The sequence below is a fragment of the Puntigrus tetrazona genome, chromosome 12 (genome assembly GCF_018831695.1).
Source record: "Puntigrus tetrazona isolate hp1 chromosome 12, ASM1883169v1, whole genome shotgun sequence".
Lineage (NCBI taxonomy): Eukaryota > Metazoa > Chordata > Actinopteri > Cypriniformes > Cyprinidae > Puntigrus > Puntigrus tetrazona.
This window is the reverse complement of record NC_056710.1, coordinates 5748239-5773773: the sequence shown is the minus strand read 5'-3', so window position 1 is coordinate 5773773 and position 25535 is coordinate 5748239. Positions and strand designations below refer to the sequence as shown.

At 35.2% G+C, this 25535-nt stretch overlaps 3 protein-coding genes across 6 annotated transcripts in view; 1 reads left to right on the top strand and 2 right to left on the bottom strand.

The window, feature by feature from the left end:
• The window catches only part of LOC122355829 (transforming growth factor beta-1-induced transcript 1 protein-like), a 48062-nt gene extending 40685 nt beyond the window's left edge, over positions 1–7377 (bottom strand). For 2 of the 3 annotated variants that reach the window (XM_043254387.1, XM_043254389.1), the window contains exons 1-2: positions 7217–7377; positions 21–71 (exon numbers count right to left, since the gene is read on the bottom strand). In XM_043254387.1, the coding sequence (XP_043110322.1) occupies positions 21–71; positions 7217–7229 (64 nt within the window). In that variant the 5' untranslated portion in view covers positions 7230–7377. The remainder of the gene's footprint in view (positions 1–20; positions 72–7216) is intronic. The other variant, XM_043254390.1, reaches the window with a different exon arrangement.
• A 553-nt stretch (positions 7378–7930) lies between these two features.
• On the bottom strand, positions 7931–11280 carry LOC122355830 (elongin-B-like). Its single transcript, XM_043254394.1, has 4 exons — positions 11081–11280; positions 9626–9760; positions 9419–9527; positions 7931–8634 (listed from the first exon to the last, which is right to left on the bottom strand). Exons 1-4 carry the CDS (start codon positions 11228–11230, stop codon positions 8522–8524), a joined length of 507 nt encoding a protein of 168 aa, XP_043110329.1. The 5' UTR covers positions 11231–11280; the 3' UTR covers positions 7931–8521.
• On the top strand, positions 11163–25497 carry pkmyt1 (protein kinase, membrane associated tyrosine/threonine 1). 2 transcript variants are annotated; one of them, XM_043254385.1, is made up of 8 exons: positions 11163–11294; positions 11981–12451; positions 12768–13005; positions 13091–13388; positions 13883–13989; positions 15503–15675; positions 22331–22539; positions 24013–25497. In XM_043254385.1, the coding sequence occupies exons 2-8, from the start codon at positions 12083–12085 to the stop codon at positions 24260–24262; spliced, it is 1644 nt and encodes a 547-aa protein (XP_043110320.1). In that variant the 5' UTR covers positions 11163–11294; positions 11981–12082; the 3' UTR covers positions 24263–25497. The 2 variants fall into 2 exon arrangements, with proteins under 2 accessions (XP_043110320.1, XP_043110321.1); XM_043254386.1 differs by having other exon boundaries at positions 11171–11298.
• Positions 25498–25535: the final 38 nt, after the last annotated feature.

Genomic DNA, 25535 nt, shown 5'->3' with positions numbered 1-25535 from the left:
ACAGACAGAAAATTACGTACCAAACATAACAATACGGGGACTGAGAGGGTAGTTGGATGTATCACACACTCCTGAAGAGAGACAGACAGACTAAGAAAATATAGACACACTGGCACACATCAGTTAGCAAAGAAAAAGATACAACCAACAGTCAGTTTGCACATTACAACTCTCTACATTGCGAGTAGATGCTGGATTATTTTTTGGCATTCCACTGAAAAGATCAGTGTGACAGTAAAAATCTTGTCTTTCATTGTTTTCTCAAAGACTCTGACACGTGGTTATTCTGAAAAATGTTCAGTATTTTGAAGTTACTTAGCTTATGCACCTGCTAACTTTAACTCTATAGTAGGTTAGTTCCTTTCTTTTATTCTTATTGGTCAGCAGCTATGTTTTAAAAAATAATGGGCATCCAAGTGCCGCTCCTATCTCTTTGTATTTGGAAACATTAAATTATCCCGAACTGTTCATTATGTTTACGATTAAATTTAATATTTGAAATCAATGAAATCTCAAAACAAATGTGCAATAATAGCTGTTTATTTTGCTCAAATAGTCTAAGGCGCAAATCTCAAAATGCAGACAGTTTCTATAGCAACCAGGATTTCTAAGGGCAGATGTGGTGATGCTCTGACTTCACAGATCAGCAATTGGTTATTTTATTTAGAAGGCAAGGCTTCTTGTGATCGATCGGCCATTTTAAGCATGCATTTTTCCCCACTCAAAACTATACAAGTGACATGTTTTGGGTATTCTATAGTCTTTGGTTTTATACATGATACAGCACAGCTATAACTGCTTCACCCATGCAGTGTAAAAAAATTGACGACGTGACTCCACTTCCTTCCACTACAAAAAGTGAAGCCAAAACATTCCCAGTTTGGCCACACAACGGCTTAACTCAACACCCAACAGTTCTATGTATCACTGAGCAACACCCTTAGCAACCACTGCTAGTAACATAAACAATAAATTATACAGCATAATCTGTATATTTTCTATAATTATGTATTTCGGCTAAATTAAATGTCTGTTATTATTTAATGAAGTATAAGTGACCACTGCTGGTGTTCTGTTGTATCTTTCATCTTTAATTTTGAGACCACGCCTTTCCCTGTCCAATAATATGTTTCTCATGAGGAGATATGCTGTGTGTGCAACGTGAGTCTGTATGAGGGCCTGTAGTTTTTTCATGAGATAAGGGAATATTATCTACTGGTTTTCTGTTTCAGGTATGAATGTATATGTCCGTATGTTCATTAGTATAGACTGTAATGTTGCTTGCAATTTCGCGCTACACCATGAATCTGTCTGTTTTAAAACTAAAAGACGTAAAACAGATGTTCACATTTTGAGAGATAAGCAGTGAGTCTGTGTGAGACAGAATAGCATACATGATGTTAAAAAATAAATTATGCAGCAGATGATAAGCTATTCTCTGCTAATCTTTTTTTATATTTAAACCATTAGATAGGTGCGTTCGAAACATTCTCTTGCGTTTTTTGCTGTAAGGGACTATTTTTAGCGGAAAGACCACATTTAACAAATTTTAATACATATTTTTTTTTGTTTTAAGATTTTTTTATTCTGTGGAAACCGTTTTATAAACACAATAAGGTACTCGAGGTAGTGCTGTATCATGAATAAATCATGGCTGAAGGCCCTCTCGTAATTTATTGCTTGCTTAATCTATTAGTAAACTTAATTTATTTTAGGACAACCTGTCCTCCAACCAATACTTTCATATAAGTCATTGTTCCAAATCCCTGGAATACAACCCATCAGAGAGTATACTACAATTGTGCCCCTACTGGCAAACGTACATTTGGAAACACTTTTTAATAACTGCACACTAAGAATCATTAGTCAATACTCAAGCCATCCTTTATAAATCATTTGTAAATAATGATAATATATAATGTTTAATAATTGTATTTTCATACTTTATTAATGATCAATTTATAATTTCTAAATTGTTATGTTATTTACAAATCAGTTTTTTAAGGAGTTGACAGAGTTTAATAAGATCATTTAGAAAGTAAATAAAATTACAGCATATATTACTCACCCCGAAGACATCATAGGTGTATATGACTTTTTCTTTCAGATGAACACAGTCTAAAAAGTCTCTAAAAATTTATCCTGGCTCTTCAAAGCTTGGTAATGCTAATAGTGACCATTATTTAAAGCTTTGAAAAACGGATATATCTGCAATTACTGTGTCATAAAACTATACACCTTTGGGAGGTTATCACATGTCCCCTGAAGCAGATATTTCTAGTTTCAGTGTTTGCGGATTACCAAGCATTACCAAGCTTGAAAAAGCCAGGATAAATATTTAAAAAACTCTGACTGTGGTCTGAAAGAAGAAAGTCATACACACCTAGAATGGCCCCCGGGGTGAGTAAAATATGGGGTAACTTTCATGTTTGGGCGAATAGTCCGTTTAAGTAAAGGATAATGTACATCCAACAGGTGGCCCAACATGTATATCGGCTATTGTATAAGACTAAAGGCATTTATTCTGCGATTCAGCTTATTCAGTGAAGAAGCCGTTGTTAGAAAGTGGCAAGTTGAAACTAGTTGGACATTTATGGGAGATTAAACTAAATTTCACCACAGAAAGTAAGTATGGATAACTGATTTAGGACAAAATCTTACCAGTTTGTAAGTTATCATATAATCCATTAAAGTCTACAAAACAATAGTTGCAGCAGCTGCATATGTAAGGAATGAGAGCCGGAATCTGTGATACCAAGATGACATAATGAATTAAATAAATGTACTTGTAATACTCAATTGTGTTTTAATATTTTATTAGTCAATCAAACACAGTTTCCTTTGAGAAAAAATGTTACCTGCGAAAGAACAGCGCTAACTGCAGGCAGTTACCTGGATGGGCCTGTGTTATTAGTTTTACGCGTTGTTATCTGGGAATAACAAACCTTGGAATGTGGCGACTGACCAATCAGGATAGAGTATTCCACGAAGCCATGTAATAATAAATCTTATTATTAAAACACATGATAATAGTTGCTCAGTGTGTAAATAAAGACTTTATTAACACACGTTCCTGCTGTAATTCATGATTAGTCAGGTACTTATAAAACATTTAGTAGTTGCCATCTGTTTTTGTGAGCTAATCTAAAGTGAGGACTATTCATACCTCGTAAAGCATTTACAAAAGAGATGTAAATTGTCATTTATCTTCCAAACAGAAAAGTTGAACAAACACAACAAAAAGGGATATAGAACACAGAAATGTTTTTTTTTTTCAAGAAACAAAAAATTGTACAACTGTACACATGATAAACCTCTGCAATTTCATATAAAAAATTCAAATGTAAAATTGGACAGTTTTATTTATTTATTTTTTTTATCTTGAAATGAATAGTTCTGTATCCCTCTGTTATGTTAGGAAAATAACTGAGCCTTTAAATCTCATTTGTAATAGATATGCTTATAAATCAAGAACAAGGCATTTACAGGTGTATTTACAAATTGCTTACTAATGACTATTATGTATGTTGGAACAATTCTTTATAAAGGATTAACTGACTATTTACTGATACTTGCCTAATGGTTCATAGCATGCAGTTATTCTAAAGTCTTACCGTACATTTTCATATTAATGTTTTGTTCGCTTTTATCTGGGTCATAACTTGGCATAACAGTTAGCTCACTGAATTATACAATGATATAATCATGTGATCATGGGTTTGATCCCAGAGATGTATGTGCAGAAATCTTTGCACAAGTTCTGAAATATAAGTTTTGATCACCTGGAACATGCTACATGATTATCTAGAACAGTGGTTCTCAACCACATTCATGCACATTTTGCATGTCTCCTTAATCAAACATGTCTGATTTGGGTCTCCTGCTCATTAGCAGAGACTCACAGCATTGAGATGGGTGTTTCAGACAAAAGAGACATGCAAAATGCGTAGTGTTAGGGGGCCTCCATGAGTCTGGATAAGAACCAATGATCTAGAAAAACACTAGTTCTTTTAATTGTTTGACGATATGCTATAAAGTAAAAAAAAAAAACTCTGTGGGCTGATCTTGTGCATTCCTGCATAAATGTGAGATTTCATAAGATCTGTACCAAAGACTGGTGCCAAAGAAAGGAGACAGGTGGGAGACCAACTGCCAGTATATATGTTCACATGGAACAATGTGGCATTCCACCCTTCCCAGTGTAGTCAGAACTTGGTTTGACATCCATTCAAAAATAATGTCTCCTTTTCTTTGCCACGTATTCCCCTTTCCTCAACCCCACTGAGGAGTTTTTCTGAAATTTGAGATGGAAGGTTTTATACAATTGTCCACAGGGCCAAATGTCTTTCCAGGATGCAATGGATGCTGCATGCCAAGACATCACAGCTGAACAATACCAGGGTGGATAAGGCATACCAAGAGATCACATTCTCACATAAGACATGATAGCCAGGGCTCGAATTGAGGATGCATCCCCTGGCCGAAAAAAAAAAAAAATACAAAAAGCATCCCCTCTATAAAATCAAATTTTCCACTTACCATCCCTTTTGGCTTAATTTTATGTATTTTACATAAATCTTATGCACATGAAATGTTATAATTGTCTAGTTATGTTAATTCAAAAATTAACAGCAATTGGCCAATCAGAACTCAGTACTGTGAGAAAAGCGCACAAACTTGCCATTTTTTAAGCAAAATGGTTCTAAAAGTTCTTTAAAAAGACAGAAGGTGTGATTTTCTTTCTTGATTAAAATTTAAATACAGGTGACTGTGAGGGAATGAAAGACGATAGTAGAGCTGACATTATCCAACTTTTGCATATATATATATATATATATATATATATATATATATATATATATATATATATATATATATATTCACACACATAAATATATATAGCCTATATTATTTAAACAAGTCCAAAAAGCATGCAGTAAGAATGCCCTTATAATTCCAGCAATAAAACAAAAAATATCCATGTATGGGTTTTTGTTTTTTTTCCATTGCACAAATGGTGTACTTTTCTAAATATCAGCACATGAGCACCAGCACCAATTTGCTATTAATTTTATAGTGCAGAGCAACACGGTGTTCTGTTCTTTGAATGATTCCGTTTTTTGAAAGATTCGAGTAATCCAGTGATTCAACTCATTCCCTGTGTATAGCCTACTGTCCACCCTCCCTACATATTATCTAAAACTACTAATATCACATCGAATTTAAGATGGGTAGTATGCATATTGGGATGCAGGCACTTCTGTAATTTCTAATTGAATAAGCCATTTTGAACAAATCGTGTAATTTGAATGATTTAACATTCATTAAAACAGCACTTGCTGCCACCCACTGGCAGTTTTGTTTTTTGACAAACCTAAACCAGCCAAAATACATTAAAAATATTCTTTATATTCTCTAACAACTTACAAGTAATAGTTATTTTAATAAGCCATTATTATATTAAATAAAATAAAAACTTTTAAAATTTTGCAATCAGTGTGTAAAATTACACACACCTTGATCCACACCATTACCCCTGAATTGTTTGTACAATTCGACCACTGATGACAACTATATTGCATTTTTGCAGCATAATGTCCTGTTTCAAATAAATCCTTTAGTGCAGCAATTCTGTCTTACAAATGTGTTGGTGCGTTATGAGTGTAGATAAATTATTAGAAATACAAAAAAAAAAAAAAAAAAAATGTCATAGTGACACTAAAGAAACCTTAAGAAACACTGGCATTGAATTTCATTAGTTTTCTTTATTTCTTTCTTTTTTTAATTTGTACACATTTAACACTCTACAAAATTATTTGTATATAATGTAGTTTTGTATAATCACAAATAAATATAGCCTACTATTAGTATTACTATATGCTAAATATACTACTAACCCAGACTATTAGCATGCATTCAGGACTCCACATTGAGACGCTAAAATGATATTATCATTACAAAAAAAATATTAAATACCTAGGGCATTCCTGTCTCTTTATTACTGAGCCTACACTAAGGTCAAACGTTGCAACATTAGTGTTATATTAAACTGCTACCCTCAGTGTATATTATTTAATATCGCTAAGCACTAATTATTATGTAAAGAAAAACATATGCTGGAACTTCTCTAGAAAATCTCTTTTTTGTGGGTCTTTAAAAAAGTAGTTTTTTGCTTAAAAGAGTAAAATATATTTCTAGATCACCCCAGATGATAGTCTATGTAGAAGTGATTTCATCACCCAGTTCAACAAGTTATTGTAATCCAGATGGTTTTTGGACTGCGGTCATATAAGGAGCTAAAATTCCTCTCTCTGGAAAATCTAACCATATTTAGAGCTGCGTGTCTGTTTGGCACACTCTGCATTCATGTATTAAGCTCTGACAAATAACCTTCAAAAGCTCTGAACACACACACACACACACACACACACACACACACACACACACACACACAGAACGGAAGTTAACTCATAAATCAGTAAATATTATCATATTCAACATTATCATTTAAATTTGTTGAGCACTTTATAGGGAAAAAAGTGTGGTGACATCAGAAAAAGTAGGTTACTAGTAGGCTATTATTGTTAGTAGTATACTAGTAAGAGTAGAAGTATAATGATTGACATACTCATTTATCATACTTTGAATAATATTATAACTGTTTACATTCCAATTTAAACAGATGAGAATTTCTGAACATGTTCAGTCCTCAGAATAAATTATCCAAACGAAAGCTTTGTAGTAGCCATTTTAGAATAAGTTTTGTCTAAGTGGGTGTTTCTTCATAGGATCCATTAAGTCTTTATATAGTCCTCAAACGTTACCAGATGTGGGCAGATGTGGAAGATACCCGCTCTCAAGGCGTATGAAACATATGTGACCATTGAAAACCGCCAGAAAGGATTATTTTAAAAATAAAATAATCAGTGATAAATCAATGTGGCTATCCGTTTTAAATAAAACGTATTTTAGACTGCTTCTGTTTTCAAACTGCAGCCAGGAGTTTGGATCCGTCTCTATCTCTCTAATCTTTATCTCGAGATTATCTAATGTTATGTGGATAGCCTGTTTTCAAGACGAAAAACGAAACAAGAAAAAAGAATCCTTTCCTAAGTTCTTCCCTGTCAACCATCCGTTACATTGCCGATGCATATGTGCAGTGATGTATTCAAGGAAAATTTAGTAAACGTGCCATAAAGAATTAGACATTACATACCTAAATCGTCCATCAGTTAAAAAAAATATAAAGTAAAATTAATAAAAAATAATCAAACTAGGATGACTTCCCGATGGAAGAAAAAGAGAAATATGTGTGGTAATGTCTTTTTCCTGCTCGCCTCAAAGTTTCCAGGCTGGGAGTTGTCCTCGGACTGTGCAGTTTTCTTATTTCAGAGGACGTAACGGTTCTGAGGGGCGGAACTAGTCACATTTCCAGCCCATATTTGGGATTGAAAAGTGCGCATTTGTTGTTCAAAATGTTGATAACCACTACTGAGAGATTACAATAGTAATGTACGTACTGTATAACAGGATGCTTCCCCTTACGTATAGATGTGAAAAAAATGCTAGCTTTTACACATGACAAGTAATTAGTGACAATTCATTACAAATTTTTTTTATAAGACTTATTTTCCTCACAACAGCTGATTTTAGCACAGTCGGCTTAATTAATTAGCTTACTTGCTACTGAAAAGTGAAGGACATTTACTGCCTTTTAAACCATGTATCCTGGTATAAAGAAGATTGGAAAAGATTGACTGGTAGCCATTTAGTACTAGTTTGTTGGACAAACAAGGTTACACTTCAAGACTAGAACTACAATTTATTTACCTCACTATAAAACTGTTAGCATGTACATTCGCTAATAAATATATTTTACATAATACAATATAATAAATATAAATTCAATAAATAAATACAACACAACACAAACAGTTTTGGCCATGTTTTTAGTGTGCAGCCTTTCACAGACCACTGTTCCAAGAACATTTTCTTTCTGGTATGTAACAAACCCATCAAAAGTGCACACAGTGGTGAATGTTATTAAAGCAAGTGTTGTTACACAACCGCGAGTATGCTTTGGTCTGAATGCAAATTTAATGCAAGTACAAAAACCATAAAATAAAGCAAAGGAAAAGAAAAATCTCATGTGCCATTTGTGCTATTAACCACAATTTTTATCTAATAAATTATTAAAACTGTCTTTTTTGAAGAAAAAAAATGTCCACTTTCAAATTTGTTAAATGTTGTTTAGTCAAACAAAATAAGGAACATGTACAAAATGAGGTCAGTCAATTCAGGAAAAAAAATGTGTGTCATCCCAAATAATAAAGTAAACGTACAACTAAAAAACAAAAAACTTATTTGTTAGTTATTCTGTGTAAATTTATAACAGGCTTAGTTCAATGGTGACTGGAAGCCAGACTTTAAATGTTCATTTGCAGCATTTACACGTCATGTTTCAGTCCGCACCTAGCTCGGCTTTAGTACACTTCTCATACTCTCGTCAATAAGGTGCAGCTCACTGCACTGACTGTTCATTGGCTGTACTGCCAGAGTCCTGTGGCTTCATAACATCAGGAAGTTCAGGAGGGCTGGAAAATGATTCCACCTGCAGGGTCTCAAATGCATCATCTGTGGAGGGATGATACGGGAAAATATAAACAATCAGGCTTTAAATCTATCATAATTGTACAAATTGTTAAAACATCATGTAACACTCTGAAGAAATGTCTTACTTTAACTACGGCTGGTCACCCATTTTGACATTATACGTACGGCCTGCTGAAAACTACTTACTCATAAATACAATAGACCTTCATTTAACAAGTTACCCAAATCATGTCGTGAAACTAAAATATCCTGGGGGTGATTAGGTGCTTAGTTAGGTCAGTAAGCCAATTACCAAGCACATATACTATCTTAGCAACTGCACAACAAAACACTAAAAAAAACTACAAGGCCTGTCACAATAAATAATTTTGTTGGAAGAAATAATTACAATGAACAATATTGACATTTTAAGGCCATTTATATAATGATTATTAAATAGCAAAAGAAGTAAACACTTAAAAGTTTTCTTGTGTTAAGAATATTAAGACTAATGTCTAAAATCAATGTCTAAAAAATGTAATATCCTGAAAAGGTCAGACTAGGGATGTGCAACGTTTCTTGAGTTCTTGGAAGTGACAGCAATGATAAATGATGAGAATGATAATCGTGTGACTTAATGCATACTTCAATATAGAAGACATTCTTAGAAATTATTTAGGTTATGTCCACATATAATACAATGAATTAATAATGTCATTATTCTGAATGGCAATAATATTTTATTGTCATTTCATAGAGACTGGAATTTTTAATATAGGGATCCATTATGAGCATGATTGGAAGTTCCATAGTTTGTGACACACACCACTGATACGAAAGGCCAGTCCTACAGTCGCAGGAGCCTGTGGTCGAGCTGTCTGATTTGTAAAGCCACAGTCTCCTAATGTCTTATTGTCTTCTAGAGGCTGTTCATCCTAAAACACATAATATAGTAAAAAAATAAACATTATACCAATACTGCTCTACCATTTTGGAAGGTTAAAATAACTATCATACAAGTCCATGAGTCCACCTTGTATAGTCTCTGTTCCTCGGGGGACCTCTTCAGGATGCCCTCCACAATTTGTTTCAATTCATAGACAGTTGTGGATTCTTTAGCCTCTGTGAAGATCGTGGTTTTGTGACGCCTGATCATTAAGAATACATCCTAGACAATGGCGTGGGGATTAGTTAGTCAGTTTTCAACAACATCATGCAGTGGTTTGAGTGGTTGGACTATGGATTTAATGCATGAATCTTTTAGTAAAACTTGAAAAGACCAGCAATTGCAACTTAATGTGGTGCTCTTGATCATTGATCAGATGATCAACGCAACAACAGTCAGAACATGTGCAGTTTATATTGCTAATATACTTATCTAGTTGATGTTGGCCTCTTTCCGCAATCTATTACTGATGACCAGATTCAGAATGGTTAGGGGCTGGTGTAAGCGTGGGCTTTAAGAAAAGAGACATATACCCCTGGTTTCACAGACAGGGGTTAAGCCTAGTCCTAGACTAAAATTTAAATCTGAGCTGTTTTAACTGAAAGAAACTTGTACTGACTGATCTTAAAACATGCCTTTGTTTTTTTTTTTTATTCGTTTTTGTTTGTTAGGTATATTTATAGTCACTTAAATGTCATAATTGAACTATTGCCTAATACTGACTCTGTGTATGAAAACATAGGGTCCAAATAAGGCAATATCAATTAATGAACATAATCACATACACTGAATATGAATAACATATTCTTGCATACTGGTTTACAACATACTACAAACATGCAAACAGTATCCAACACTATTTTAACAAATTTAAGCAGACTATTTACACTTAATATCATCTGACTACACTACTTACTAATAAAATTGTTATTTTAACTTAATGCAAATTGTGATTTAAGGCAAAATATTATTCAATAGTTGTGTAAACGCTGTAACAGCTTACAAATAATTAATTATAATATTGCACCATTGTACCACGCTATAAGAATACCACAAGGCAATATCATTGTATATTAATATATCTCATGATCCTTAATAATTATTATATAAACATCTGCAACATAGATGTTACTAAACTAGCTGGAGCGCTTAGTGACCAGTAAGAACTCAGCACTGCAATTGGCATTTTAACTTTTCGTTTCCAGCTTATCTCAATTTGATATTTACCAACGGCCATTGTTTACAAAAGGCAACTTGAGAGTTATCTGACAATATAATTATCTCAATATAGTCTGTAAAAGACCGATCAGGCAGCTACAGTTAAACAAAAATAATGAACGTGAGAAATTAGTCACAAACTGAATAGTTTATAGCTAACGTTACTGTATATTATAGTTAGCTGTTGCTTGACCTATGACTTATTTCACAATAAGAGAAATAACATGACACATACTACATTTATTTTACCTTATATTAAGCCCGTTACCTACGGGTAAAAAAATAAATAAAACGTGAGCATACAATAAAAAATATTTTTCTCACCATTTTAGCGGTTCTGTAGCCACCATTTACCACCTCACAACCCTCCACTATCCCACAATGCACCAAGAACAAGCATTGTGCTACGTCATTGCCCGCTCCGGAAGCATATGAACTCGTGTGGCGCGAGATATTACGAATAGTATGACTCATAATAATATTATTCTTGAGTAATTAGCAGAAAAGGATATCTGAATCACCAGAAGCTAAGCAAAATGTAGGTAATATAACATTTGTATATTCATAACATTTATTTAAAAAAAATCAGATGTATGAGTATTTGTGGCGGAAGAGCCCATTGAAGGAGTGACATACCTGTTTAGGGTTACTTGCTAAATAAATAATAATTCCTCGTTCTTCATCATAACAGCTTTTGATACTGATGTCTATTATTTAAATGCACTTAATCAGCTGTTGTGAATTTAGTGTTTGTATTATGTGTCGATGTACAGTAGTACAGATATTGTAAATATTAGTTAAAATATTCTTCTAAATTATGTACCACATACTGTACTGGTTAATATTTCCTAGTATTATTCTTAGGATGTTTGTGATGATGTATAACAATAAATGTGTTTGGATAATGGATATTTATCATGGTAACACATGAGATTCTTCTGATGAACCTTGGTGTTAGTGTTCTATGTAAATATAAAGCTATTTTTTAATGGTACCGTTAACCATTATGGTTATCATAAAGGGAAAAAAACAATCTCTTTTTGTTTTTGTCCTCACAAAAATAGCATACGGTTGCCATGTTTTAGTAATGGTCATAATGCAGTATTTATCACAATACCCATCTGACACCATGAAATTACTATTTTACTTACTAAATATTTTTAGATTTTTCTTTTTTTTTTATATACCATAGTGATTAACATGTCATCTTGTGTTCTTTTATAGGTTAGTGCATATTGACATGGAGCATCAGTGAAACTGATTTATTTAAATTGAAATGTCTTCTGAAAATTCATTGAGCCTGGGACAGTAGACTGTGCATTTCCTATGTCGGCTCCACATCAGACATCAGTAGCCAGCACCCCTCTCCCTCTTCCCACCCATTTCTCTCATGCCCAGCAGTCTTTTTCAATAAAGAAACGGAGACATCCCTTTTCTTCCTCATCATCTTCCTCTCTGTCTCCTCCACGGCCATTATCTCATTCTTTACCACCACGGCCTCCATCTAAAGGATGTCCTCCACTCAGTCGAGTGTTCCACCACCGGCCTGCTCCATGGACACCCTTGTCACACTCACTTATAGCGTCGCCACCTCCTCGCTCTTTGTATGACCCATCCCATCCCCAGACCTTTTTCGACCAGTGCTTTTCCAATCTGGGTCTAATTGGCCGAGGCTCCTTTGGTGAAGTATTCAAGGTAATACATGCTACATGCCATCTGAGGCTGTAAATGGAATAGCATAACAACCTTCATATTTCTAGTGAGAGTAAATAATCAGCCATCATCTTTTTCTGCCAAATTGGTTGAACTGAAGTAAGTGTAAGTAAGTAAGTAATTGGTTGAACTGAAGTATACATTTACTTTGTTCTGGAATCCAGAATATGTTTATGTAAATGTGAACTACTGAAACTGACTGATCCACGTGAAATAAGTGGGTTTTCAGATAATGGTGATTCTTCAAGATTAAGTAATTTTAATACACTAATGATACTGTGATTGTGATGTCTGTCAGGTGGTGAGTCTTTTGGACGGCTGTCAGTATGCTGTGAAACGTTCAGTGCAGCGTTTCCGTGGTGAAGTTGAACGGGCACGAAGCATTGCTGAGGCTTGGAATCATGAGGGACTACACCCACACCCATACATACTGGGCTTTATTGCAGCTTGGGAGGAGGCTGGTCACCTCTACATCCAGACTGAACTCTGCTGTACCAGCCTACTGCTATATGCTGAGGAAACACCATTTCACACTGGTAAACAGTACACTACACAAGAAAAACTCTTTTTGTATGGTAGATATATGGTACTAAAGCAAAATTGTATTGTGTATTGGACCAGGTGAGACAACTGCCTGGACATACCTTTGTGACATGCTCTCAGCACTTCACCATTTGCACGCTCATGGGTTTGCCCACCTTGACATCAAGCCAGCAAATATTTTCATTACAAAGTCTGGACGGCTCAAACTTGGAGACTTTGGCTTGTTGATCAAGCTTCCTACAGACATCCGAAAAAAAGTGATAGAGGGAAAGAGAGAAATGAAGACAGAGGAGGTTGATTTACAGGAAGGAGACCCCAGATATATGGCTCCTGAACTCTTGAGAGGGGAGTATGGGACTGCCGCAGACATCTTTAGGTTAGTGAATGGTTTACTTAGCTAGCCTATGCAGTCAACATTTGAAGTAGATCAAAACCTTTCATCAAAGTTGTTCTAAAACCAAAATGCGTTCTTGTCTTAGGACAACTTTGATTAACTTTTTTTTTTTTTTTTTTTTTTTTTTTAAAATCCACTTCAAATGTTGACTGCTGTATTTAATAGGGGTGAAACGGTATACATAGTTGTACCAAACATTTTTGTTATGGGTCTTTCGGTTCAGTATGCTTGTGTAATGAACAAATAGTTTTTTTCAGGAAATTCAGACAATACATGCTATTTTGATGCTCTTTGATGTAGCGTGACAGATTGTCCTGTACTAATACTTCTGTTCTAACAGCAGCACAGAGCACAAACAAGTGTTTAATTGCATTTGTATTTAATGTGAAATATACATGAATTAATATTTCACTTCTTGTATAAGGCTGTACTTGTATAAGGATTTTTACCCATTTTTTCTTTTTTTTCACTTTTAGTTTGGGTGTTTCTATCCTGGAGTTGGCCTGTAACATTGAGGTTCCTAAAGGAGGAGATGACTGGCAGCAGCTCAGAATGGGTCACTTACCAGCAGAATTCATTAATGGTACGTACGTTAATATCACAGATAAATCTGCCAACTGTTCTGAGCTTTTTTCCATTTAAAATTGAAGAAACAATTTTCTGTAAAGTAGTCCTGGGCGGTATGTCCAAAAATTTCTGTCGCATATTTTTAATTTTACCGGTTTCAGGGTATATGGGGATATTTTCAGGGCGTGAATTTACCATTTGCAACGACCCACCCTTCTTAGTTACTGTAGCCATGACTGACAAGCAATGCAGCTCTCACACTGCACACGTTTGCGCATTGAAAGAGTGCAAAACTGACAACACACAGACAGAGAAGACTAATCTAAAGTTACTTCTGATATTAAACAGGGTCTCAGGACTCCCAGCTTTCAAATTGTGTCGTTTTTTAAAATAAATTAATAAATAGCATTTTGTGGCCCTTATGTGTAGTGACAGATCTCTATGTTGTTCAAACACGTTTCTTCATCTTTTCATATTTACATAAAACACGAAATGAAAATGAATGAACATAAAGTATATTTTCAGAGCCAACAATATCACTTATCATGCAAAAATTCAAATTAAATCTATAGATATAAAACAGATAAATCTATAGATATAAAACAGTTCAAGCTTATCACAATGTTAATTTAAATGTTTAACCGACATAAATGTGACGCATATCCAATAGAAGCTGAAGTGCACTCTGCAGGACACAGAGGCATCACCGCCATCACTTCTGTGTTATTATATAAATTACTACTTAAAAATGAAATGATTTAATTTAATAAATTAATTGTTATAGTTTAATTCTATCTCATGAAAGTGTGCATAGCATAATTTTATTTTTGCTGTAATATTTATTGACTTTGGCACGCATGTAATGAATACAAAAGTAACACAAAAATCAACCAAAACATTTCAAATGAGGCTACATGTTTTTTTTTTTTTAAAGTAAAATATACATTTTAAAATATACATCATCTGGGTCCAGCAATTTTTAGCTGTACAAAACAGTTTGTTTTGCTGCTTGATATTGAAAATTGGTGTGTGCTATAATATTATTTTAGTGAATTATCTCAATTATGAACACACTGGTGTGTAGTACAAACAGTTTTACCGTTTACTGAATTTTTTTTATTTTCCTTGTTGTATTTTCTATTTTGTTAACTGACGGTATCATTCATCTAATTCATCTAATCTAATGGATCCTCTGTGTGGGGCTTTCAGTAATGTTTCAGTAAAGTTCATTGAGTTTGGGTATCACTCTTGATCCTCCAGTAACCCTAAATGTTAACATTTAATAAAGTTGCATTTCTTCAGCTTTGCTATATATAACTATAATCTATAACTTTGTCAGTCTAAAATATGAAGAAACATCAGTGCATGGTTTTTATTATATCATCCATGCTAAATTCCTCGCTTACAATACATTCACAATTCTGTTACAAGAATAATGACCCACACTAAACGCTCTGCTCAAATCATACCTTTCTTATTTAACCTCCACGGTCATCACACTTTATTTATAAAGGGTATGTGTGTTTCAGCACTTTCAGAAGACATGCAGTATATACTACGACTGATGCTAAACCCCGAACCCTGTAAAAGAGCCACAGCACAGCAGTTGCTCTCTCTGCCCTCTGTGTGTAAACGCAAGTGGAGGCGACAGCTTTCCCTTTCCATTGTTGAAAGCTTTCTGTCTTTATTCCAATGGTGTCAGGTAAGAATCACGTAATCTCAGTATATACATTGGAAATCAAAGAACAATTAGAGAACAATTTCCTGTATTTCAAAGTCACTGCTCAGTTCTATTTTGAAGCTATCCTGGTTGGTTACTGAATGATGATTGAAACTGCACAAATGTCCTTAAGCTATTACTTAAATAAACTGCAAACATTTTACTTAAAACATGATGGACAGAATGGTTCTAAGAGAGCTGCACAAGCTCACAGCGCCATCTGCGGGACAGTTTAAAGCGATCAAATGATTCAAAGTACCAAATGCTTATAAAATTAGTGCTGAAGTGTGTTACTTGACCAGGTGACTTTTCATGATTGGTGGTAAGAATTTGAGATTGCTAGTACTGTCATAAAATTCACGACTGTTGTGATGTTGTGATGACCAATTATATAACAAGCTGTAGTCTGACACGCTACATGTCTGCTGTTACAGTACTGTTTTTAGTTTCAGTTCACTGTTCACTAAGTCGCTTTAATTTGCATTTAGGAATGTGACATTTGTCATTAGAAATGTTTACAAATCTGCTGTTGTTTATAAAGAGTTTCAGTGTCACAAAAGTCATTCTAATATGCATATTTGCTGCTCAAGAAACATGTTAAAAAACAATGAGACGACTCAAACAATTGTATAAGAAATTAATAATTAATGCATTAAAGTGATAAAGTGAGTGAAGATTATTTCTATTTAATAAATGCTTTACCAAATGTGATTAATATATTTGATAAATGCTGTTCATTAAACTTTAAATTTATAAAAAAAACATCCTGAAAAATAAAGTATCACCAAATATGAAGCAAACTAAATTATTTTCGACATTGATAATAATCAGAAATATTTCCTGAGTCAAATAAATTGCAATGAATTTTAAAAGATCATGTGACACTGAAGCCTGAAGCAATAGTGAAGAAAATTCTGCTTTGCATCACAGAAATAAAATTAAAAATTAACTTTTTTTTATCAATTAAATTCAGCCTTGATTAACAGAAGATATTTATTTTAGAATTATTCATTGTAATATTTCCAAACCTTTGACAGGTGCTTTAATGAGAAGAATTCTATATACAATAATATATTATATTATATTGTTACTATTTTTTATTTTTTTTTTAAGTGCTGCTTAATGTCGAGGTCTAGAAAAGTATGAAAGACATTATCTGTCATCAGCCGTAACATCATGAAGCAACAAGAATACTTTTTGTATGGAAATAAAACAAAAATATTGACATAACTTCTCTGTAGTGCCATTTTGGAGAGCATCCGCTGGACACACATAGCGTACGTTCTTCTCTGTGAGTCGTGACACACAAATACGCTGTGTGACACACAAATGTGCTGGCTAAGAAACACAACAATTACCAAACTAATGAAACGGGAAGATGAGTGGTCCAAGATCACACCAGTGAATTTGAGAAACTAGTGATATTCAGCGACCACAGATGTTCAATTCCAATACTCATGTACAGAGGACACACGTCATATGGGAGCCTGTAAGCTTTATAATTCTAAATCTCACTTAAGAGATTGCTGCTGCAATCGCTGACAGCTCATGAAAGTTCTAGTGTTCAAAAGAGGACAAATTGTTGGTGCACATCTTGCTGGCGCATTTGTGACCCAGACAGCAAGTATTTGTGATGTATCAAGAACCACGGTATCCAGGATAGTGTCAGCATACAACCAAGAATCACATACAACTGTGGACGCAAGAGGAAGCTGTCTGAAATGGATATTCGGGTGCTAACCCATATTGCATCTAAAAAACATAAAACACAGCTGCCCAGCTCACTGCAGAATTAAATGTGCACCTCAACTCTCCCGTTTCCACTAAAACTCTCCGTCGGGAGTTCCACAGGGTCAATATATATGGCTGGGATGCTATAGCCAATCCCTTGGTTACTCGTTCCAATGCCAATCATCGCTTTCAATGGTGCCAGCAGCAAAAATCTTGGGCTGTAGACATTGTGAAATATATATATATTGTGAGTAAATCTGCAAGACCGGCATCCACAAGAACACAAGTCTGTTTTTTGTGTTCTTGGAATTGAGAAACTAACATTAATACGGATGTGCTAATACATTGCAATATATATGATTACAAGTAAAAAAAAATTTTTTAGAAACAATAAGTGATCCCAAGAAAACATTTTGTTATGTCATTATTTTAATAGCTGAAACAGACGTTTTGGTAGATTTTGGTAATTCTGATAAGCTGTCGTAAGGTTAGGAAATACATTGGTGACTGTCCATAAGTAACTCAACTTCTGTTTTGCAGCACTATGAGAATTAATTTTTTTTTTTTCGCACAGAAAACAAAAATAACTATTTACTCAACCATTCTTCTCCTGTGAGTTACGTCTTCCGCCAGTTTGGAGATTACTTAAGAATGTATTTGACATCAGTGCTGTTTATATTTAGGGGGAAAGCCCTCACATGGATGTAATCGGTGTTGTATACGCTTAGGGGAAAGCGTGTGTATGCGTTGTAATTCTTTCTAAAATTATGGAAGACATAACTCGAGGGAGAAGGAGAATGGATTGAGGTCTGATTAATCTACTGTTGGAACTATTCACTTGAATGAACTCATACTCAATGACACACTCATTAAAAGCTATATATATATATATTGTATATAACAACTGGGGTCAGGTCGCATGTGCAGCATGTGTCTAAGTAGGGATGCCCAGACTTCACTCTCCCCAGACACTTCCTGCAGCTCTTCCGGGAGAACACTGAGGTGTTCTCAGGCCAGCCGAGAGGCATAGTCCTTCGAGTGTGTCCTAGGTCTTGTCCAGGGCCTTCTCCTCGTGGGACATGACCCAAAGCTTGTGACCATAGGTGAGAGTAGGAACGTAGATCACCTGGTAGTTCGAGAGCATCGCCATGCAAATCAGCTTCTTCTTCACCGCAAAAGACCGGTACATCAACCACATTACTGCAGAGGCTCCACCACCTGAGTGAGGGACTCCCCTTTTCTGACTGAGAACCATGGCCTCAGACTTGTAGGTGCTGATTCCCATCCCAGCCGCCTCACACTCAGTTGCAAACTGCCACCTGTACCCGCTGAAGGTCCTGGATAGATGGAGCCAGTAGGACAACATCATCCACTAAAAAGCAAAGGCGTGGACCCCCTTTGGCCCCCGGCTGTGCCTAGAAAACCTGTCTATAAATAGCGTAAACAGGAAGACACATTGGTGGGATTGAGGAGAATCTCAAAGTATTACTTCCACTACTTCCACCGCCCAACAATGTTCTCAGTTGAAGTTAGTAGATTCCCAGTGTTGGTAGGGATCATAAAATCATAAATCTTAAATGTTATCTCATCAGTCATATGGGTGAATTTTCCCACTCTTGCAGAGTATAATTTGGATTTCTATAACAAGAATAGGATGCATTTGATTTGGAATTGGTTCAAGCAAGGAGATCCAAAACGACACATACTAAACATGAATCAATCAATCAATCACCTTTATTTATATAGCGCTTTTAACAATACTGATTGTATCAAAGCATCAAACAGTATCAAATAGAAGAATAGAGATGTACTGTAGTGATGTATGATGAGATTAACACTCAATTATTAAATGCAGCAACATCTCTGTAATCAAATCTACGAGTCCCCAACTAAGTAAGCCAGAGGCAACGTATATATGTAAGTAATTTAAGTCCTGTTAAGATGAATTATTGTACCCATGTGACCATTGTTCTTGGTTACTTGCCCAAATATTTAAATTCTCCTTCCTGAGATGGGATAATCAAAAAATTTTCTTTTTTCTTAATGTTACAAGCTGTCTTGTGGAAAAGTTGACTAAGATTACTTCAGCCTTGTGGCACCAGGGTCTCATGGACACATTCAGGTTATTTGGGTACAGGCAGTCAATTTCAACAAGTTAAATTAAGTAAATTTTTGTTAAGTTTGGAAATTGTTGTAATTTGGTTCAATGCATTGAACAACTTTTGAGATTAAATTTAGTTTGTTCCTTCTAAGTTGTTTTAACCTAAAAATGTTCACCTTTAGTTTCAGTCCAGCAAGAGGTCAGTTCAGAAAGGCAGGAACTTCTTTAGCAGACAGTTGGAGGTAGTTTGTCATTGCTGTGTGAAGCTGGTTCATAAAACTATGTTGTATTCCTCTTGTGATGCCTTCTGGTGGTGGCAGGCTTCCTGACCATCTGTGGTTTGGTGGTTTCTGTTGCACAGAAAGTAATGTGGATCTTGAAGTTGGATTTTATTTGACAGTTTCTAAGCAATGGGTACGTAACTAAGGTGATGTTCGATGACACCTCATTGTTTTCATCAACAGTTGACTGTGAGAGACTTGATCTTTCTATGTTCGGGTGTTGAACAGGTGCTTGTTATTTCTTAATACTGGTGTACCATTCTGTTGCTGGTCACAGTGAGCATGACTCATTGAGAGCATACAAGTTGCTCTTGGATGAGTTGGGCAAAAGAGAATATTATGAAAAATCATATGTAATGATCTGAGGGAAAATATTTACGATTCCAAATATAATTTAATATTTCAATTAAATTTGGCACAAGTAATAATTGTGAAGTAGTATTTCCCTTTCTAGCAAAATGCAACAAAAATTATAAGTGAGAAAGAGAGAAATAAGAAGGAGACCAACAAGTGTTGAGGCTTTAAGGGTTAAGGCGCCCAAACCACAAGGCACCAGCCTTTTACGGTCCCTCCTGAAGGTGGTGGGCCCACGGGAGGATGGCCCCACGCCGCTCCCGTAGGGCAAGACCCGGCCACCAGGCGCTCGCATGCCGGCCCCAACCCCAGGCCTGGCTCCATGGCGGGGCCCCGGCTGCGCCGTACCGGGCGATGTTGCGACTCTATCATTCTTAGTTTTGTCCATAAGGGGTGGACCGCTCTTTGTCTGGCTTGTCACCTAGGACCTGTTTGCCTTGTAAAACCCTACCAGGAGCATATAGCCTTGGACAACCTAGCTCCTAGGGTCATTCAAGCACTCAAACCCCTCCACCACATTAAGGTGGCGATCCTAGGAGGGGAGAAAACAAAGCATTAAATACAATTAGAAACTTCTTTTCTAATTGCTTAGTTGTATCGTGTGTTCATACATTGTTCTGCAAGTGCACAGCCAAATCACAGCATAGATTGATTATATATATCTATATAATCTATATCTATGTACACACACAGGTGCATCTTAATAAATTAGAATGTAATGAAAAAGTTTATTTCAGTAATTCAACCTAAATTGTGAAACTCGTGTATTAAATAATTTCAGTGCACACAGTCTGAAGTAGTTTAAGTCTTTTGTTCTTTTAATTGTGATTTTTAACAAAATGTGACATTTAACAAAAACCCACCAATTCACTATCTCAACAAATTATAATACTTCATAAGACCAATACAAAAAAATTAATTTTTAGTGAATTGTTGGCTTTTGGAAAGATTGTTCATTTACTGTACACATACTCAGTACTTGGTAGGGGCTCCTTTTGCTTTAATTACTGCCTCAATTCAGCATGGCATGGAGATTATCAGTTTGTGTCACTGCTAAGGTGGTATAAAAAGCCTGGGTTTCTTTGACAGGGACCTTCAGCTCATCTGCATTTTTTTGGTCTCTTGTTTCTCATTTTCCTCTTGACAATACCCCATAGATTCTCTATGGTGTTCAGGTCTGGTGAGTTTGCTGGCCAGTCAATCACACCAACACCATGGTAAACATGGTGCATTTGGCAGTGTGGGCAGGTGCCAAATCCTGCTGGAAAATAAAATGAGCATCTTCAAAAAGCAGGTCAGCAGAAAGAAGCAAAATTTCTTGGTAAACAGGTGCAGTCATGATGGTTTTTAACACACACTGGACTTCTAGCAAATTGGGGTATTAGCAGTCTTCCTTGTGGTTGCGTAGCCTAGTGAACCAAACTGAGAGATCATTTTGAAAGCTCAGGAAACCTTTGCAGGTGTTTTGGGTTGATTAGCTGATTGGCATGTCAGCATATTATAATTTGTTGATATAGTGAATTGGTGGGTTTTTGTTAAATGTGAGCCAAAATCATCACAATTAAAAGAATCAAAGACTAAATCTACTGCACTGAAATAATTTAACAAGTTTCATAAATTGAGTTGAATTACTGAATTAATTCAACCTTTTGTTTGCATGAACCTTTTCCACAACATTCTAATTTATTGAGATGGACCTGTGTGTGTGTGTGTGTGTGTGTGTGTGTGTGTGTGTGTGTGTGTATATATCTATATCTATATATATATATATATAGGCATGTGACAATGTGATGCATTTTACCAAATTAGTAATGAGAATAATTTATAAATCAACAAAAAGAAGCACTGAGGCCACTAAATATTAGTTTACTAGCTTATTCAATTTAAATTAAATTGTGCTTTGTTGGTATAATGTCTGGTAGAATGTAAAAAAATGTGGTAAAGTTTTTTGGTGTTTTTTTTTTTATTGATTTGTATTAGTGTACAATGTTTACAAATATTAATTTATTCCATGTAGTGAATCAGCTTTTTTATTTGTTATTCTTAGAAATGTATTTTCTTATTAGAAAATGTCAATGCTTTGTTATTGAATTTCAGGGAAATTATTTGCTGAGATTTTGTGTACTTAATGTGCACTTAAAGTGAAGACTTTTTTTCCCCCCTCCAACAGTCCCTTCTTACAGCCGGTTGGAAGTTCATATCTTCTCTCAATTTGCTGTTTACCTCGGTTTATGAGTCCGCATCATCCAGTACTCCTCCAAAAGAGAAATGTGAGAGAGATGCAGCCATGAGCAGCATTTACCCAGACTCAGAAAGCTCCTTTCCTGACTATGTGTTCCCTTCAGACAGTCCCGAACCTTCTCCTACCTTCTCCAACAGGTACAGTGCACACAGATGACAAATTAAAGTACAGTTTCACACTTTTTGTTACCTTTTTTTTTTGTTTTGCATATTTGTTTTATTGATTGAACAATAGCAAGATAACATAAAGGTTCTACCATAAATAGTATTTCTTCACATAAAATAACAGCATCTTATCTATGCACAACAGTGCCCCACAGTGAAAGAAAAATTTATTAAAGCATCATTTGACCCCTTACAATTAAGACACTGCAGTCATTTAAACATACAAAATGACACAAAGTGAAAATATTTTTGTGAAATGGAAACAACCATTACCATAGTGAGAATACAATACTAACATAAACTGTTAATAAAACATGGAAACTGCTCCTGAATAGAATAAATATCGTACCTTACACACTCAGTACCAGTTGTTTTCTGCATTCTGTACTTTTATTTCAAGCGCCGCATGCTTGTATTGTTTCTGCCATTTTAGTGAAGTGAGGCACAGCACTGCATTGTGCTTTGATTGATTGACTGTACACTCTACGACGCACCGACTATAGAATAATGAGTATAGTGCAATTAGCATCAGTCTATACTTTTTACACCGGGCTACAATTTATTATTGATGTATTTGTTTAAAAATCTCTTTAAATGACCAAACACATGCAGAAAATATATTGTTTTAAGACACCGTTCAGACACCAACGGCAACAGCATCTTGACACCCATATTATGTTGGTTGAAAGTCCTCTGCTTATGTGTTTTAACTCTTCTGAGCTTTTGTCCTCACCGCATCAACCTTTTGGGTAATAGCAGTTGCTCTGGCCACATGATGTAATGCTCACATCTTATCGGACAGCTCATATTTTCACTTTGCAAAACTGAAAAGATTTGTCAGACTAGTTCTAAAATAAAACATTATCGCTTTTTCACTGTGTGAATGTTCATAGTCTGTGTGGAAGCATACATAGGAATCTGTTGTTTTATTCCAGCAGGTCATCGTATCTGAAATTCATTTGGCTTTTCACACTCAGTGTGTAGCAGTTAACACCTAGAAATTGCACCCTTGGTACTACATCAAAAAAAACATTTCTACCAGTCTGTAATTTTACAAATAGCTTAAGTGAATCACTGCTGCTGCTTCCTCCCTCACTCTCCTTCTCTCTCTCTCTCTCTCTCTCTCTCTCTCTCATTTCCATCTCTCTTTCTCTTCCTCTCTCTGCTAATACATTGCAGAATCAGAAATGTTGCTGTCATAGTCTCCATGTAGTGAAGTTGTTTACAGTAATTTATCATGCTTTTCTGAATAATTTGCAAAATAAGTCGCATTCCCAGTAATACTTGATTTAGAATCCTTGAGGGTTTTTTTTATTCTTTGAATCCGGGGTTTATAACAGAGTGGGAACATAGTCGTGAGTTTTGCACAGTCTAGGCACACTCACATCATCTTCAGAAAATGTAAAAATGACTTTCTACATTCTTGATCCTGTTTTCTTTGTACAGAGTCCAGGCACGCGTATGTGTAGGCAGTACTTCTACACCAATGCAAAATACACACATGCACTCCCTCTCCAGCATCCATTCCAGCAGCAGTTTGAGCCTGATTCATCACAGCTCCCAGCGCAGTATCACAGATTCACCCTGCAGCCGAGAGAGAAGCTGGATCACTGCTGAACTGTGTGACAAAAGTAACTTTGAGCCAAAGAACTTGCTTAGTCTCTTTGATGAGGCCACCACAGAAAGCAAGCCTTAAGTTGTGAATGCAACACACTTGATTTCAATTTTATCTGACTTCTGATTTGTAAGATTACTTTCTTTTTTGTGCAGAAACATTTAAAGGCATTTAAACCTGGTTTGATTATAATTGTTGTTTTGTTTTTTGTCTGGTGCAAATGTATAATAATTTGCCAAGATACATAATATCTTTAAAAGAAAAATATAGCCTGTGTAAATTGTGCGGAACTTTTGCAACAGATTTTATGGCATGTTGGCACTTTTGTCGGAATAAACCTGATTTGACAATGAATTAAAAAGGATGTTCAGAAAAAGCAACAATACACCACTCCTAAGTTACTCTTTGCTATAATAATTTGTATTAGCAATCATACAGGGTCATTTTAGGCACTGCAGAGCAACTCCACAACCAGAAGAATGCCTAAATCATTGGCCTCTTCAGTTCTAACAAACTCAACAATTTCTCTATGGCCTATTGTTTCAGTGTCACTTTTGATCATCCTAGAACAAAGACTTTTTGTTTTATAGAGATTTTTTTAAAACTTCCAATAAAATGCTTACATTTACACAATTTAAAAAAAAACAAAACATGTTTATTAACCCTTGTAATATGTCTTTTTTAGCCACTGAAAATGGCAGAATTGTTTATTTTACAGATTGAAGTTTGAATATCCTGTGAACAAAAGACATTGCTTGTTTGCAGATCAGGGACAATATTTTTATTAAAGAAAACACCACCATATTTTCCATATTTCAAATAGGTTTAGATGAGTTGATGCATACCTGTCCCATCTAGTCCCGTTCTAGCGCACAGCGCCACTGTGTTAGCTTAGCTCTATTCATTCCTTCTGTACCAAACAGGCATGAATTTAGAAGCAACCAAACACTTGCATATTTTCCCTATTTTAAGACGATTACTTCAGTAGTTATACACGTATGGTGACTCAAAATAAATTGTGGCGATGGCGAAGGAATGAATGGCATAAGCTAAATGCTAACATAGAGCTAGAGCTATTCAGTGTACACACTAAGACGGAACAAATGTGTATCAACTCATCCTTTTGAGGGAAGAACATAGTAAAATGTGGAAAACCAGTTCAATCTGAATATGATTTAATTTAATATTGCAGTCCTACTTATTTTTTATTTATTTTTTTGGTAAGGAATGTTTATTCCATGATCTATATTTGGTGATGTGATATAATGCTGGTGTAAAAGCCAATAAAGTTGCAAGTAAAGTGCATTGTTAAATAACTTTGTTGTTGTTTGTTATTTCAATTTTAAAATTAAAT